Genomic DNA, 16173 nt, shown 5'->3' with positions numbered 1-16173 from the left:
CCCTTCCCCCACACCCAAAAATGGCTGAGCTGTACTTACTTTCTTGGCACTTCGGGTGCCCTCACTCTGGCTGCTGGGTATATCGGGCTGCATTCTGGCAGCTGTGAGAGTTAAGCTGCCATTTCTAGTTGTTCTGAGTCACTGGGCAGGTGGAGAAAGGGAGGGACAGGCTTTTTCCCCTTTGCCTTGTTTGCTCAGACAGCTCTGGGGAGAACGCCAAATGCTGCTGGGGCTGGATCAGGTCAGCGCCGCTGCCTTTCTGGTGCTTTCAAGAGCACGGACAGGACATTGCCCTGAAGCTGCTAATTCAGACAAGGGTAATAGATACAGTTGGGTAGTGCAGAAGAACTCAGCCTTGCTTGTGTGGTAATCATTTCTGTTCACCAGCAAACAAAACCCAGGCAGGGCCCCTAGAAAAGTGTGATTTTTTTTACCTAAATAGATTTTAAAGTACTTGTCCAGTAGAAGGAGATTTCCTGGCAGTACTGGTGACCAGAGCACATGCTTAAAGGGCAAGCTTCCTTGCAGGGTTTGGGAATGAGACAAGAGGTGTCTTGCTACTGTGTGCCTGCCAAGCTCTGGGAAGGCTAAATCAGCCCTTGGAGTCCCTTCCAGGGGCAGGGAAGGGTGGGAGGGACACGGGTCTGCGTCCCTGCGATGACTGAATGCCCACGGTGCTGCTTGCACATCCTAAGTGCATGGAACTAAAGGTGTCTTTGTGCTGTTAACTTTTCCAGGTAGGGTTATGGCTTCTTTTTTCTTTTGTAATCAAAAGGTTGTCATGTAAGAAGTAAAAAAATCCCTTTATTTCATGTGTTTACATTGCGGAAACAATGACATGGAACCTCTTGGCCTATTAAGTAATTGGCCTCTCTGTTACCAGCACTAACAAGGCATCACTGCGTTCTGAAACGTAGATGTTCCCTGTTAGACGCCTCTTCAGGCCACCTACCAGACACAGCTACAACTGAGCTCAGCAAATAGCTCCATAACACACCTTTCAATCACCTAGACCTTATCTTGACAAAGCCTTTGAGCCCCGAGTGTCACCCTGAAGGTAAGGCAAAGGCCTGGAGTCTGCCTGTGAGTAGGACAAAATCCTCCTGAAGCCTTACCTGCACGGGAGCTGTTATTTTCTCATTACAGGCTTCAGCCGGACATGTTGTTTGCCTGGTTCAATAGCAGGAAAGAATTTTTCATTTCCTTGAGGTCGTCACATGAATTGACTGCAAAGAGGATTCAGGGTACAACAGCACTTAATTACACCCGACAATAACCCGACTGCCCTTCCTGGGCATTAAAGAGCTCCATCCCGGTGGTTCCCTCCCTCCCTCCCCACACAGCACATGTGATCCAGGAGCTTTGCTTTGACGTAACAGCCAAATGGCTGGGAATGCGTGAGCTGGGCCGGTGACAGAATTCCTCTGCCTGCATGTGTACCGAGTAATGACAGGAGCCTGGTCAAGGCACAAGCATTCTAAAGAGCCCTAACATGTACCACCCTCTTAGTAACACCTTATTAAAACGACAATAGAATTTTAGAAATGTAATTGCCCTTTTTTTTTCTCCCCTTAATGATGCTAAAAATAGCGCAGTCATTTTAATTTCCCCATCTCTGGCTGACAGCTTAATTTTGTTTCCAGCAAAGCAAGGGAGAATTAAGAACAGAAAAATAGTGTTCTTTTGTAACTAAATTCCTTTTGAAACTAGGAGTGATGATGGAAACAAGGCTGCTCATAATAACTCTCATAAATCTTCCTCTTCTCTTTCTCCCTCTTCTCTTGCAGAAGAAAAACCACCCCAAATTTCAAAAGTTGTTGGGGTTTTTTTCTTGACTTAGTGGGAAAGTGAGCAAAGACAGCTGCTGCAACCCTAGGATGGAGAGTGTTAACACTTCTTGGAGAGGGATTTAGGGCATGAAGGGCATGTCGTGAGTGGACATGGGGGAATGACTTTAAATTGAAAGAGGGGAGATTTAGGTTAAATATAAGGAAGAAGTTATTCCCTGTGAGGGTGGTGAGGCCCTGGCACAGGTTGCCCAGAGAAGCTGTGGCTGCCCCATCCCTGGCAGTGTTCAAGGCCAGGTTGGACACAGGGGCTTGGAGCAACCTGCTCTAGTGGAAGGTGTCCCTGCCTGTGGCAGGGGGTTGGGACTGGATGAGCTTTAAGGTCCCTTCCAGCCCAAACCAGTCTGGGATTCTTAATGCATGATGTTGATTGGCTTCAAAAGCAGTCCTTGGGGTAAAGGGAGGAGGGAGAGAGAGAAGGAAGGAGGGAGAAAGAGAGGACAAACCAAACCTGGAAAGATGTGGAAGATCTGCCTGGAAGCGGGGCAAGAGAGGAACTTTGTATTTTTGCACTTGGAATACAGTTGCTGTGTAGAGTTACTTAACCAGAGGGACACAGAGCAGCTCAGGAAGCGGTTGTGATCTTTGTCTCTTTTGAAAATGGGCAATAAATTGAACACTCAAACATAACCATTATTGAGAAGATCCAATTCCAAGCTGCAGTGGGACTCCATTATAGGATTTTCCTCAGGAATTCTTCAGGACCAAGACAACCAGAACACTTCACCGGTCTGGCAAGCCACCCCTGCTGCCCCTGGGACTGTTGTAGTGCTGCTTTGGTCACCGAGGCTGATTCTCCCTCCCTGGTCTGCCTGCGTCAACTCCAAGGACAACACCGAGCGTGTGGCCGGGGAGCCTGGAAGCGCCGTTCCTGGTATTCCTCTGGCTTGTTAGGAGCCTCAGTTGGATCAAAAGCCGCCTCACATGCGGACAGCCAGAGGGCCCTTTGCAAGTGGTGTCTGGCCAACCCAATGGCCTTGGGCCCTAAAATAAAGAGCCGTGAGAGCCAGGCGAGTGCCCCAGCTCGCCAGCGGGAGCCCGGGGCTCAGCCGCGGCGTGCGGGTGCCTGCCATCCGCCCTAACCCGGGCAGCCCCGGGGACAGTCGCCCCCGTTGCTGTCCTTCCACAGAGCAGCACGCAGCACCAGCCGCAGCGGCTCTGCCGGCCACGGCCCGGCGGAGCCCCGAGCGCCCCGCGGTGCGGGACGGGGACAGCAGAGCCCGGGCAGGCCGCGGCCTCCCCGCTGACTACAGCTCCCGGCAGCCCCTGCGCCGCGCCCGGCACCGCCTATCCCGCGCACACCCCCTTCGGCTCACTGGCTGAGGCAGTGCACCAATCCGAAGGCGCTGCCGGGCCCGGCCAGCCAATGGGAAGGCTGTTGCTAACACGCCGCAGTTATTTTTAGTACGGCCGCCCCTCGCGCACCTTGCGGGTCCTTCGTCTCCGCTACGGCCGGGCCGGGCTTCCTCCGCTGAAGGCGGAAGCGCACGGGTGTGCGGCGACAAGTAGTGCGCTGGTTGCGTGCCCAGGGGTGCGGGGCGCGGGGCCGGGGCGCCGTGGGGGTCGCTGTGCCCGCTGCTGCCCCCCCTGCGGTGGCTCGGGCAACCCCTGCTGCGCCCTGCCGCGTTGTCTCCTGAGAGGTGGGCCGGCAGCACCTTCCTCCGCCGTGTCACGGGGCCGGGAGTGCCGAGGGGGCGGCCGTGGGGAAAGGAGCCGGGGTTGTCGGTTCTCCTCGCCTCGGCGCTCTACAGCCCGCACCGCACCCTGCTGGGGGCTCCAGCGCAGGGGTGCTTGAACGCTCGGCTGGCGCTGTGCAGCGAGCGAGCATGTCCCTTTGGGAGCCGCAGTTCCCCAGGGGCTCCCCTCACCTGCCTGTCAGCACCGGTGTTCGTCCCCCTCCCACTCTGGCGGCCGCTGCCAAGCACCCGAGGAAAGCGCCGGCCGGTCCCTTCCCTCCCCGCTCCCGCTCGATCACCTCGCCGTGTGCCCCCCCGCGCCTCAGGCTAAGCCGCTTGGGGAAATCCTCAGGTTAACCCTCATCCCTGATAAAGCCCCTGCCCCTTCCTTCCCCCTGCGCCGGCGGCGGGCAGGGAACAGGGGGACGCAACCCCCACGCGCCTGTGCCCCGTCCCCGGGTCTCTGCGGGAAGCGAGGGGAGGGGGAAGTAGTCCCGGCCCGCCCTCCGCGGCCGCATCACTCTGGGAGGGAGCGCGGATCCCTGCGCGGGGTTGCTAAGGGTGAAAGTTTGCCGTGAGTTGGCTCACTTGGGGCCAGGGCGCGGGCGGCTGCGGGCCGGCGGCGGGAGAGGCGACAGGCGAGGAAAGGCGGCGACACCGGCACCCGCACCCCACCCCGGGCGTTCCGCACCACTGCCGGCTCCCACCGCAGCTCCCGGTCCCGCCCCGCGGAGGAACCGCACCGCCGGGGATAAGGCGAGGGAGGGGACGGGACGGGGCAGAGACCCGCACACACTGCCTGGGCTCCGTCGGCAGCGCCCACGGCCCCGACAGCCTCTGGCCCTGGAGCCGAGGACGAAGTAAGTGGGGCCGGCGGTGCTTCCTTCCCTTTCTCCCCACCCGTTTCTCGGGACGGGTCCCCCCTATCCTCTTTGTGGGCTCGGTCTGAGGGGGCGATGAGCCTGGCATCTGGGGTGGGTGTAATTTATCCGGCCGTGGAGCGATCGTGCAGCTGCCGGTCCCTGGGGGGATTAATGGGCTTCAAGGGTAGGGTGGGGTGGGGGGTTGAAAGTCATCGGGTCGGCGGCGCTTTGCGATGCCCTAGTTCACCATTTTGTTCGGTCTGACGAGGGGACGGGGCGGGCGGCACAGCACCGAGAAGGGCAGGCTGGGCCCGAGGGCGGCGGCGGACACCCAGGGCTGCCGGGGGAAGGGGGGGTGTAGCCGGTGTGTTTCCCTTCCCGCATGGCGGCTCCAGCCCCCGCGGGCTCTTGTGGGGAGGATGGTGGGGGAGAAGCCCGGCGACAACAAAGACGCTGCCGGGGCTGGGCTGCACCCCCTGGTCCCGCCGGCCCCGGGGGCCGCCGCGGTGCCCCGCCGGGCGTGTGGGGCCAGGCGCTCGTCCCCGGGGGGGACCATTCCCCATTCCGTGCAAGGGCTCTTTGTGGGGACCGTGTTTGCAACCCACCGGCGGGGACGGGGACGCGCACCCGAGGGGGGGGCGGGACGCGGTGCTTGTGGCCTCCTGGTCTCTGTCCCGCAGCCGTGGGGCGGGGACGCGCCTCCCCCCCCCACCCCTGCCGAGGGAGGGGAGGGGAAGAGGGGGGCGGCTGCCCGGCGGTGCCGAGCGCCGGGCCGCGGGGCGTGTTCCCCGCCGTGGGCAGCGCCGGGGCCGGCCGCCAGCGCGCATGTGCCGTGGAAAATTTTGTGTGCTGCCCCGGCGAGCGGAGCGCCGGGCCGGGCTGGCCGCGGGGCGCCACGGGAGCTGTAGTCCAGAGAGAAGTAGGTCGCGGGGCGGCGAGGGAGGGGCGAGGACTACAAGTCCCAGCGTGCACTGCGGGGGGTGGTGGTGGGGAAGGGGGCGAGCACTGTCCGGCCGGGTCAGCGGGAATGGCCGCTCTGCCGGGCAGGGCTCGGCCGGCCGCGGGCCGCTCGCCTCGAGTGTGGGGAGCCCCTCTGCCGCCCGTGAGGGGGTATGGGGGGGAAACTGGGGGCGAGGTTGGGCAGGGGGCCCTTGTTCCGGCCGGCTGGCTGCGGGAGCACAGGTCGTGGTGGCAGCCGCCTTGTACAGTCGCTGGAGCGCGGCTGGTGGGGTGAGGCGGCAGCAGGAGCCGGTTCCCGAGGGCCAGGCGTGCTCGGGAGCTCGGAGGGATACTCGCAAGGTCACCCGCCGTGTTTGCGCAGGGAGTAGGAGAGGGCATGGTGCCCGTGTTTGCTGTCCTCTGATGCAAGTGGTCATTGGGCCGCTGTCCTCCAGCATGTCAGTGTGCTGAAAAACAGGGGGGCTGAGCAGGCTCCCACATTCCCTGCGCAGAACAGGGGAATGGCCCTTTGTTCCCTGCCCGCACCTCGGTGTTCTGCCCATGGCACCGTACCCTTTGCTTTGGCAGTGTGGGCAAGCCTCTCCTTGTGGGAGACTTGTCAGATTACCTTCTACAATTGATACCGAGTTGTTTTGTGCCTTGGAGCCATGCAGCCTCATCTGGTTTTAATTATTTTATTATATTACTATGTTATCACATTTTAGTGCAGTAGCAAGAGATTGAGGAGGTCCTGCTGGAGCACATCTGACCGTGTCAGCAACCTGAAGAGTCAGTGGAATCTCTTGACTCTTCATGCCTTCTGCTGCGAGTATTAGCTATGTGCAGCTACCTTGGCAGCTGTTGGTATTATTAGGCTAATCAACTCATGTTTTTCATAGTCAAAGTACAGAGTATTTTCCTTTTAGGAAGGGGGAGTACCTCTTAAAGAGAAGAGAAAAAGGAGGCAGTGATTTATAATTGTATCTCCTCGCTGTTTTCTGAAGAAGGTTGATGGGGATGTGGGCTCCTCAGAGTATATTGAGGCATTCGTGTTGCAGAAAGGGTGGTAGTAAATTTCAGCCTTTGCTCCTTTCCCAATCTGCAGTTTCTGATTTCTTAATAGATTTTTGGATCTGGATTAGAATTTACCACATGAGATTAAAAGAGATTAAAAACAAACTGGCTGTTCTCTTCCTGCTTAATTTGCTGGGATTCCAAACTGTCCTCTCCCTTGGATGCCTCAAAGCCAAAGGGTTGAGAAGGCTCCATGTAATCCCCTCTTGAGGTAGTGTGGGCTGTATAAACTCTTGTTACAACATTTACATGTGCTCTGTTGGGGGTTTGCTTTGTGCTGTTTTCTCTGGAAAAGGCTCTGTCTCTGCACTGAGACTCTTCTGAAAATGGCTTCTCCTCGCTGTTCTCTGAAACACTTTCGTTGCTTATTTCTTTGGTGTGCATCCATTCTTACTAGAACTTGGTCAGGTCTCGGTGACCTACCAAAAGTTGATGCACTACAGTAATTCCTTAAAGCAGGTTTTAAAGGCAAGACTTCTTTCTCTCTTTTCCATCCCTTCATTCCTGTGTTTTTTCTTGTTGCTGAGTCAAACCCAGAGGGGATTTCTTCCAGAACTGACCTCCTTGTTGGCAGACTTGAGGTGTGGTGTCTGTTTCTGGTCACCATCATCCTAAAGCCAAACCTCTCTGAACTCGGGCTAGTACAGAAAAAGCACAGAATTCACACCCCTTTTTTGTAATAAAGCCTCAAAATACTTGAGGGTTGCTTCGAAATTCACTAAATCCTTCTTGTCCACTAAACCAGACCAAGCAAACGAGTCCGGTCAGTTTGTTCTTCCTCCTGACCTAGGCTAGCGTGGATACCTGGTTGTGCTGCTGGGATTCCCGGCTTCTCAGGGGAATGCTGACACTGCATGTTTGTACTCCATCCCACCCCCAAATAATTGGCACATGGCGTAAACATTGGCTTGAGTGCTGCGTGAGAGCATCCCCAAAGCCCATTTTAGGAAGGTGGTTGAATACGATGTGTCTGTTTGAGCAAGGTGAGGGCAGCTGAAGAGACAGAGCAGCCTCTGACTAAGCTGCCAATTAAAAACTGGATATTCTGCTTCCCCCTGGAGAGGCGTGGAGGCTGCTGGAAGTGTGCTTCCTCTTAAAATATCTGTGGGATTTGTTTTCTTGGGATGGGTGACAGCGCGTGGTGCTGACCTAGCCGGGGTTTCTGTTTTGTACCCGGGCGAACATTGTTTGCAAATCTGTGTATAATGGGAGAGTTGAGTGTTGTGGTTTTGCACTGGGCTTTTGTGGGATCTCTCCATTTCAGAGACTTCCTCACAAGGAGGGAAGGAGGATTGCTTCAGTCTTTGGCAAGCAATTTCAATTTTTATTAAGTAGGTACCTGATCCTGGCAGAGCTCAGCTTCCCTCTGAGCGGGGATAAGCATTGTGAACTGTCGGGTAGGCTGTTGGTATTGTGTGTGTTTTGTGACCCCACGCACATTTCCTGTCCCACTCTTCCTGCCCCCCAACTGAATTAAACTGGGATTTTAGGCTCGTAGCTAGGCAGAGAGCCTCTGCTGGGTACACTTCATAAGATCTGTGCCTGCCAGTCAAGGGCATAGTAAACACGGGCTGGCAGCTGGTGCCTCAGCACCCTCCCTCGCTCCTTCTCATCCCTTCTGTGCCAGCACCCGGCACGACCACCCGGCCTCCGGGAGGAGAAGCTGGTCCCGCTGCCCTGAGCGCAAGTGGGGGTCTCTGCACAAGCCACCAAGCGAGTCACGAGGCTGCTGGGGTGGTGCGCTTGTGTTCTGGAGAGGCTGCTGCAGGGGAGCCGTGCTGGAAGCAGCTGGGTGCCAGGGCAGGGAGAGGTGCGTTAGGTGTGCTGAAATAGCTCTGCCAGGGCAGGCAGTTCGGCAGTGGTATTTGGCGGTGAGGTGAGTATGATGTATGTACCTGCGTAGCTACACCCTTATTTCTTCTGCAGAGGAGCAGGGACACTCCTCCATAGCAGCATCTCTCTGTTCGGGGGGCCAGTAGATTTGGGGTGAACCTCCTGGAGAGCATCACTGCCCTTTAGTGCTTGTGCAAACTGTTCGTTCTGCTTTTGTTAATGACAATGTGCGGTTGTTCATCTCGATGGGTGGAGAGTTGTTGTGTTCTCCCATGTTCATCTGTCCTTTTCTCTCTTTCCCTAGGTCTGTTTGGAGCCAGATCTTGTCTATGTGTGTGTCATTTTGTCTCTTTTAATACACTGCCCTGACTTGCTTGCTGCGAAGGGAGTATGCATCTGGAGATCAAAGTTGCTCTTAACTTCATCATCTCATACCTGTACAACAAGCTTCCTCGGAGGCGGGCAGACCTGTTTGGTGAGGAGCTAGAGCGCCTGCTGAAGAAGAAATATGAGGGTCACTGGTACCCAGAGAAGCCGCTGAAGGGATCTGGCTATCGCTGCATTCATATCGGGGAGACGGTGGATCCAGTGGTGGAGCTGGCAGCCAAGCGGAGCGGGCTGGCTGTGGAGGATGTACGTGCCAATGTGCCGGAAGAGCTGAGTGTCTGGATCGATCCTTTTGAAGTTTCCTACCAGATAGGTGAGAAGGGCTCTGTTAAGGTCCTTTACCTGGATGACAGTGAGGGCTGCAGCGCCATGGAGCTGGACAAGGAAATCAAGAGCAGCTTCAACCCCGACGCCCAGGTATTTGTCCCCATCGGCAGCCAGGACAACTCGCTGTCCAACTCTCCGTCCCCCTCCTTCGGCCAGTCGCCCAGCCCCACCTTCATCCCTCGCTCTGCCCAGCCCATCACTTTCACCACTGCCACCTTCGCTGCCACAAAGTTCGGCTCCACCAAGATGAAGAAGGGCGGAGGAGCCGGAGGAGGGGGCAGCGGAGCAGGGGCTGGGCAGCAGCCGAGAATGGTCAGGTCTCCCACCACCAACCTGCTGAAGCACAAGGGCCTCTCCCTGTCTATGCACTCTCTGAACTTCGTCGGCAGCGCCGGGAGCCAAGCCCCGCAGTCGCAGCTCTCCCCCAATGCCAAGGAGTTCGTTTACAGCGGCGGGTCGCCGGCAGCCAGCAGCCTCTTCTTCGATGGCGTTGGCAGTGAGAGCCAGGCCAGCAGCATCCCGCCGGCATCGCAGTTCAACACTGGCACGGGTGGTACCTTTGATATGGCTCAGGTCTTTGGTGGCAGCACCAACAGCCTCTTCTTGGAGAAGTCTCCCTTCGTGGAAGGACTCAGCTACAACCTGAATGCCATGCAGTATCCCAGCCAGTCATTCCAGCCTGTCGTCTTGGCCAACTGAACACCAGGAAAGAGAGTATTTTGGGGCAGGGAGGGAGGGGGGAGAAACAAGAACAAAACAAACAAGAGGGAGAGAAAAAGAAAAATAGAAATATACAGAAAATATTCAAATCTTATAAATATAGCTTCTTGGGAAAAGAGAGAGCCCAGTGTTGTTGCGCTGTGCTGGCAACGCTCCTGAAGCACTGACTTGTTTTTTAACTCAGTCCCTATGCTTTTTTCCTACTCACTTTTTTACTCCTTAAATGAGTCTCGGGATTTTTTTTGGTTCATGTTTCCCCTTCCCCCAGCCCAGGACTGGTGCAACCATAGGTCATGATGCTCCTGATTCCCTGCACCCCCCCCCCAGCGCTGGACACAGGGTCCTTCCACCTGGGTGTAGGGATGTCTTCTTCGTACCACCTTGCTGGAGGCTGGAGGAGGGACGGGGAGAGGATGAGTCAGTGGAGATACACACGCTCTTGTTGCGTGCTAGCCAGAAATGGGTGGGTGAGCTTGCTTGTTCTGTTACGGGTCTGTGTGTAGACGGAGAGCATCTACTGTGCCCACGGGCATAGACCCGTTGTGCTGTTGCTGATGCCAGCCTGGGCTGGAGCAACTGCTCTGTCTGTGTGCTGCAAAGCACTAACTCTTCTCCTTGACCACCTCCCGGCATGTAGCAGGGAGGGCAGAGCGTTACTGTGAAATAGCTTCTTCCTGCTCCCTTCCTCACCTGCGCTTCCAGCTGCGGCTGCAGGAGGACAGCACCTTGAACCGAGTGGCTGGTTATTGTCCCCTTCTGAGCAAGGGGGCCTTGCTGTGCCCCTCAGGGCTGGCCGGGCAGTCTGGGCTGGGTCTGAGTTCTCATTCCCTGCTGTGAATTCATCATCTTGTCTCAAAGAGGGAATTCCTTCCTTTTTTAGTTAGCAAGGCAGCACGACTTTAGAGGAAGAGGAAGGGCTGTGTTGTTGAAGCTGCTCTCTTGAGTGGTAGCGTAAGGGTTTGTGCTTTCAGCCAGGTACCCACCTGACTACATCCCCTCCCCTGCCCCTCCGGAGGAGTGGGAGGAAGCAACTGATCCATCATGGAGGGGAAGCACCTAGCCCAAACTCATCATTCCAGCTAGAGCACGTCAGTGCAGATGGTGGCAGGCTTAGAGCAGCGCGGAGCTGGGCGCTCTGAAGGTGAGCAGTCATCCTGGTGGGTCAGTGTACAGTGCCTCCTTGCCACGGGTCCCGGATCGGGAATGCCCCTGGAGCTTTCCCCAGGATGATGTGTTGCAGTTGGGCCGCAGTAGCTTTACAGCTAGGTCGCTTGTGTGTCAGGGACTCCAAAAGCCACCTTCACAGGAAGCTGAAGGAGGGCTGCTTCTTTCCCAGGGAGGGTGAAGGCTCTCTAGGTGGGAAGGAGGCTGCCTTGGAGGCTGTTGTGGGAGTATGGAAGTGTGCAGAGAGGAGAGAGGTGGAGATGATGAGACTCCAGTCTTCAAAGTTCTCACTTTAAAAGAAAAATAAGCTGCTTTTTTTGCTGACTCCCAGTCTTGAGGTTTGGTTTTCTTTCAGTGATGTCTCTGGAGCACCCACTGAAACCCACTTCTCCTGTATTTGTCAAACCCATGTGCTCTTTCAAGACATCTCTGTTTCAGGGGAGGTGGGCTTGAACCCCTGCTTCTCCTCCTCCCTCCCCGCAGCGGAGATGAATGCACTCTGGCCCTCTTGTAGTTGTGCTGCCAGGGAGCCCCAGGGAGGCTTCCACTGCCCGGAGCTCTGCAGGGACAGTTCTCAGCACCCTGCCCCTTGCTGGGGGCTGGGGGGAGGCATGGTCCCTACCTCCCTTCCCGAGCAGGCTGCTTGCCATGGAGCTATGACCAACACACGGGTGGGCAGGGACGGTGGCTTCCCCCAGACCAGCCTCCGCGGGCTTCCACACCAGGACACGTTGCTGAGGAATGACCAAGGAGTTGGGTTTCCCTTTTGTTTTCCTTGTGTTTTTTGACACACACACCCCCCACTGATGGACATCACCACTGCCACCCCGTCCTTCTCCTGCTGTCCCCGCATCCGGATAGCACGCTCTCCTCCAGCACAGGAAGAGAAAGGAAAGGAGGAAGGAAAGGTTGGGATAACCCCCCCCTGCTCTGTCCACCCGCTTATGTGTGTGAAGCTTTGATGCCGCTTTGCCCTGCCACATGTATTCTGCCTGCTTGAAAACGCAGTGGTGTGAGTGAGTGGAAGGAGGAAGAAGAGGAGGGACCAACCTCTTTGTATCTTGAAAGGAAAAAAGCGTGCTTCAGAAGTGTTCCTCCAGCGTCAGGCAGCAATGGAAACTTAACGGCCTTTTCGGGTCTTTTCTAGTCTTGGATGTAGGCGTTCAGCTTCGAGTTTATTTTTTAAAAACCTGCACTAATTTCCCTGGTTTCTTAGGAAGAAAAAGAGAGATTTTTTTTTTTTTTTTAACTTTTGTTTTTTATGGGTTTGTGTTCTTTTTTTTTTTGTTGATGTCCGTTTGTATTGAATAATTTGCTACATTTGTAAAATGTAAGAGGTATATATAATATATGTATATTTCTAACGTAAAAAAAAAAACAAAACTGTAATTTTTTTCTTTTCAAGATTTTTTCTTAAAAAGAGGAGAGAAAAAAAAATAATATTTTTTCAGGAAAAAAACTTTAAAAAAAAAAAGAAGTGGTGAAGATTCCTTTCTCCCCACTCCCGCAGCCTCCCTCCTCTCCTTCCCGCCCTTCTCCGAGGAGTGAATCCACAGTTGCCTTGTGGGAGAGGAGGAGTGGAAGAGGCCAGAAGTCTGTATGTGTCCGAGCAGAGGGTTTCTGTGTGCACTCTGCTTTTGGGGTTCTTTTCCCAGATGGGGGCTGCTGAGAGGGGGGATCCAGGGGGTTGCTGTCTTTTATTTTTTATTTTTCTCTTTATTTTATTTTTATTCTTTTCTTTAGCGAAGGAGGAATACAATCAGAGTTTTGTATTCAGAATGTTGTGCAATATTTTGGAAGGGGACATTGGTGTGTCTAGAGATTTAGTTAAAAACAAAACAAAAAAAAGAAAAAAAAAAAAGAAAAAAAGGTTGATCAAATCTGTACAGTTTCTATTGTTCCAGATTTTTTTAAGTTTGTATTAAAAGCATGATATAATAACTGCTTGTCCTGTGGTGTATGTGATTGGCGGGGCAGAGAACACCTCTGCCCTCGGGTGAAGAGGTGCTTGGTGGTGTCCCCTCGCAGGCAGGGTGAGTGGTGGAGGTCAGGACTAGCCTGATGATGGCCAGGCTTGTGCAAGACCTCGAGGGCAGCTGCCTCCCTGCGCTCGCGCTGCCAGGAATAGCAGCGGCATAGGAAGACGTGTCGGTGTGCCTCGTCCTGCCATGATTCAGCTCCTTGAGCAGGAGTAGCCAGGGCTGAGCGGGGGCTCGGCCGGTCACTGCCCGGGGCAGCTGGAGCCTTCCTCGTCGGTGGTTTCGGCACAGGGGCTGCTGGTTCTGAGGTGGTTTCTCTCCCCCCTGCAAAACAGTTTGGGGTTCATCCTGGGGTACTTGGGGAGCAAAGGAAGCCTGAAGGTGTGTGTGCAGGCCATGTCCTCCCTACTGTGTATGCTTGTTCATCTACGGTGACTCCATATAGCAGGGTGGGCTTGGGGTTGGACAGAACAAGCAGTGACAATGCAGGTCTGATTTTGTTCCTCTTTTCTTTCTAATGTCTCATTGCTCAGCTTTCATTATATTTTCTGTCAGATGGCAATTCTCTCTCCTCCTTGGTGAAAGGAGGTAGGATGGCCCCTCTGTGCTGAGGAGGATGCTGAGATGCTTGTCCCGCCCCACTCATGCCCCATGGCTGTGGGACCCAGCTTCTCCTGCTGCTCCTGCTCCAGGGGTGCCCTGTGGCTCTGGGTGTACTTGGTGAAACCAAACGTGGAGCCAGTACTGGCGGGTAGTGCCCACCAGCATCCTTACCTGTGCCCCCTCAGCCTCTCGAGCCTAAATGTCTTCCTAGAAGAGATCACGTTGCTCTGCCCTTGGCTTTGCAAGCTGCTGCTCGCGCTTGCTGTGCGCCATGTGACTGTCACCCTCTGCTAAGCAACAAAACTATTTTTTCCCCTTTGTGTCTCAAACCCCTTGTAATCATTTATCTCAAGTGTGCACCAACGCTTGCCCTTAGACATGTTTCTGGGAATGGAAAACCAAGGGCGAGTATGTGCCTTCCCGATCCTTGCCCTGCATTTGCTCAGCTGTGACGCAGGGAGGCACAGAGCCTTTCCCTTTTTGGGCACAGGTACGGCCGGGTGGTAGGGCCCGGAGTTAGTTTACAGCCGATAGCTGTGCAGCCTGGCCAGGGATTAGGGAAAAGGCTTAGGATAGCCTCGTTCCTCCCCGAGGTATTTGCCCCTGTGCTGTCTCAGGGAGCCCGAAGGGTGTGGGGAGATGAAACACCTGCCTGGAAGCGGTGTGTTGGGACCGGGATCTGCCCTCCATCAGCCTCCAGGGAGGGAAGGAGGTGCTGGAGCCCCGTGCTTGGGTGGTGCCTGGGTGTGGGAATACTGCTGGGTGTTTGGCAGTGGCTGAGTCGGTCCCCAAATTGGGTGCTGCAGCAAAGCACGGCACAAGATGGGGCTTGTCTCCTGGAACCTCCGAAGCGAGGGGCGTGCGGGTGGTGTTTAGACACTCATCACAGGGGACTCCGTTATTAAGAAGGAAACGTGCAACTTGAGTCACCGAGCGGGCGGGCTCCCATCTGAAAGAAGGAGACAGCTCTGGGAGAAAATGCCGTGCTTCAGCCTTGGGCTTTTCAGCCTGTGACAGCAGCAGTTTCTGACAAGAATCGGGCTGTTCTGGGAGAGGGAGGGGGCTGGCGCCCACAGGAAAACCTTATGCAAGCGGGAAAAGCCGGCTGTAAGGCAGCCGTGCCCTGCACTGCATTTTCAATATGGGCCCAGCCAAACAGCCCAAGTTTGTTCTGGCAGGAGCGCGTCTCCCACTGCCCCAGAGCCTCCCACAGGCTTGGGAATGTTGGGATTGAACAACACATGGCACAGGCACCGCCGACAGCGGGTGCCTCCCCTGCGCCGGCACTTGCCAACGTGCCAGCACCGAGAGGTGGAAGAACACGGCTGGGACCTGCTGAGTCCTTGGCGTCCCCGAGGAGCGCTCCTGCCAACGCCACCTGCTCCTGCTCACATGGCTGCGGCCCCAGTGCTCCCCACGGCCACGCTGGGTGCGAGCGTCGAGGCTGGTGCCACGGTCACAGAGTCTTTCCACCACATGTGCATCCCCAGCAGGTGCACAGGCAGCAGCCCAGCGGCCAAGGTTGGTTTGCTGCCTCCCAAACCTGGTGCTTTTCGCTTCGGTCTCCATGGCCGGGCTCCAATTCAAACATGGCCGGGAACACGCTTGCAAGAGCTGTTCTTCCACCATCTCCCCTGCTGCTGCCTGCACTGTCACCTCCAGAAACCTGGTCTGCTTTTTTAAAGCTGCTGAAGAACGGAGCTCTCACCTTCCCCAGTCCTAGGTGAAGGACAAGCCTCAGCCAGCATGCATGGTGTATTTGAAGCCGTGAAGGACCAGTTTATGTGTGGCCGTTGCTAGTGGCAAAAGTGACCCCAGCACAGTAAGTACATGTCCCAGGGAGGCATACGTGATTTCCCCACCACCACCAAGAAGCCCTCAGAGGCAGGGCAGCAGGTTAGGAAGAAGATTCAGCATTCTTTGCGTTGAGGAGGGGCAGGGGATGGTGCAGATGGAGGCGAGGGGGATCTCACTCTCTCTTTCCTGAATGCCAAGGAGGCAAGTGTGGTCCCTGCGTTATTCCGCAGTTACCAAGACCTGGGTGAGGAGGGTTTTTGCTTACTTCTGTTTGCCTGGCGGAGGCTGACTGCTGAAGGAAGCAGATCCCCAGGAGGGAGCATGTCCCTCCCCCTTGACAGGGTGTTTCCACCAAGGACAAATATTCCTTTAGGTGAATCAGCCATAAGCTGCTCGCAGAAGGTGCAGCTGGTGCTTGCATCAGGAAAAACCAGGAACACCAAGCTCAAAATGACCCACATAAGATGATGTGCAGGGAAGGCAATGGGTGATGTGGCTGCAGCAGGAAATGCTTCTTTCATGGGCCTCAGTTGCAGAGCTTGGCAAATTCATGCAAGGACCAAGTCACGCTTCCTTCAGCAACAGGCACTTTGTGTTTCCTGATGTTCCTGGGAGTAGGTTCAGTGTCAACACGTGCTGCTCTGGGCTCCCACAGAGGCCTGAGCGATGTCTCAGCAGGCCTTTCCAAAATCTACCCAGGTTGCCTCCTGACTCTGCCTAAGATGAAAGAGGAGAAACTGAGATTGGATATTAGGAAGAAGTTCCCTGTGAGGGTGGTGAGGCACTGGCACAGGTTGCCCGGAGATGCTGTGGCTGCCCCATCCCTGGCAGCGTTCAAGGCCAGGTTGGACACAGGGGCTTGGAGCAACCTGGTCTAGTGGAAGGTGTCCCTGCCCGTGGCAGGGAGTTGGAACTGGATGAGCTTTAAGGTCCCTTCCAACCCAAACCATTCTGTGATTCTACG

The 16173-nt window shown here is 55.5% G+C and overlaps 2 protein-coding genes across 4 annotated transcripts; one reads left to right on the top strand and one right to left on the bottom strand.

Moving 5' to 3' along the window:
• Window positions 1-3293: 3293 nt before the first annotated feature.
• LOC115605324 (basic proline-rich protein-like) lies at window positions 3294-5724 on the bottom strand. Its single transcript, XM_030479590.1, has 3 exons — window positions 4992-5724; window positions 4112-4468; window positions 3294-3679 (listed from the first exon to the last, which is right to left on the bottom strand). Exons 1-3 carry the CDS (start codon window positions 5722-5724, stop codon window positions 3294-3296), a joined length of 1476 nt encoding a protein of 491 aa, XP_030335450.1.
• Window positions 4025-12771, top strand: TOB2 (transducer of ERBB2, 2). Of its 3 annotated transcripts, none has more exons than XM_030478794.1 (2): window positions 4025-4383; window positions 8537-12771. In XM_030478794.1, the coding sequence occupies exon 2, from the start codon at window positions 8623-8625 to the stop codon at window positions 9643-9645; it is 1023 nt and encodes a 340-aa protein (XP_030334654.1). In that variant the 5' UTR covers window positions 4025-4383; window positions 8537-8622; the 3' UTR covers window positions 9646-12771. The 3 variants fall into 3 exon arrangements, with proteins under 3 accessions (XP_030334654.1, XP_030334656.1, XP_030334655.1); XM_030478796.1 differs by lacking the exon at window positions 4025-4383 and adding an exon at window positions 5234-5305; XM_030478795.1 differs by lacking the exon at window positions 4025-4383 and adding an exon at window positions 5967-6610.
• Window positions 12772-16173: the final 3402 nt, after the last annotated feature.

This window comes from Strigops habroptila, chromosome 3 (genome assembly GCF_004027225.2).
Source record: "Strigops habroptila isolate Jane chromosome 3, bStrHab1.2.pri, whole genome shotgun sequence".
Taxonomy (NCBI): domain Eukaryota; kingdom Metazoa; phylum Chordata; class Aves; order Psittaciformes; family Psittacidae; genus Strigops; species Strigops habroptila.
This window is presented reverse-complemented; position numbering and strand designations above follow the sequence as displayed.

What these genes read in the sequence shown, in the direction of transcription:
- LOC115605324 (XM_030479590.1), bottom strand. Translation starts at nt 5,724, where the DNA reads ATGCCCTCTCCTACTCCCTGCGCAAACACGGCGGGTGACCTTGCGAGT. An exon ending in GCGCGTCCCCGTCCCCGCCG is followed by an intron (nt 4,469 to 4,991) that starts GTGGGTTGCAAA and finishes TCGCCCCCTCAG; the next exon opens with ACCGAGCCCACAAAGAGGAT. An exon ending in CGCCCGCGCCCTGGCCCCAA is followed by an intron (nt 3,680 to 4,111) that starts GTGAGCCAACTC and finishes CGGCTCCCAAAG; the next exon opens with GGACATGCTCGCTCGCTGCA.
- TOB2 (XM_030478794.1), top strand. Translation starts at nt 8,623, where the DNA reads ATGCATCTGGAGATCAAAGTTGCTCTTAACTTCATCATCTCATACCTG.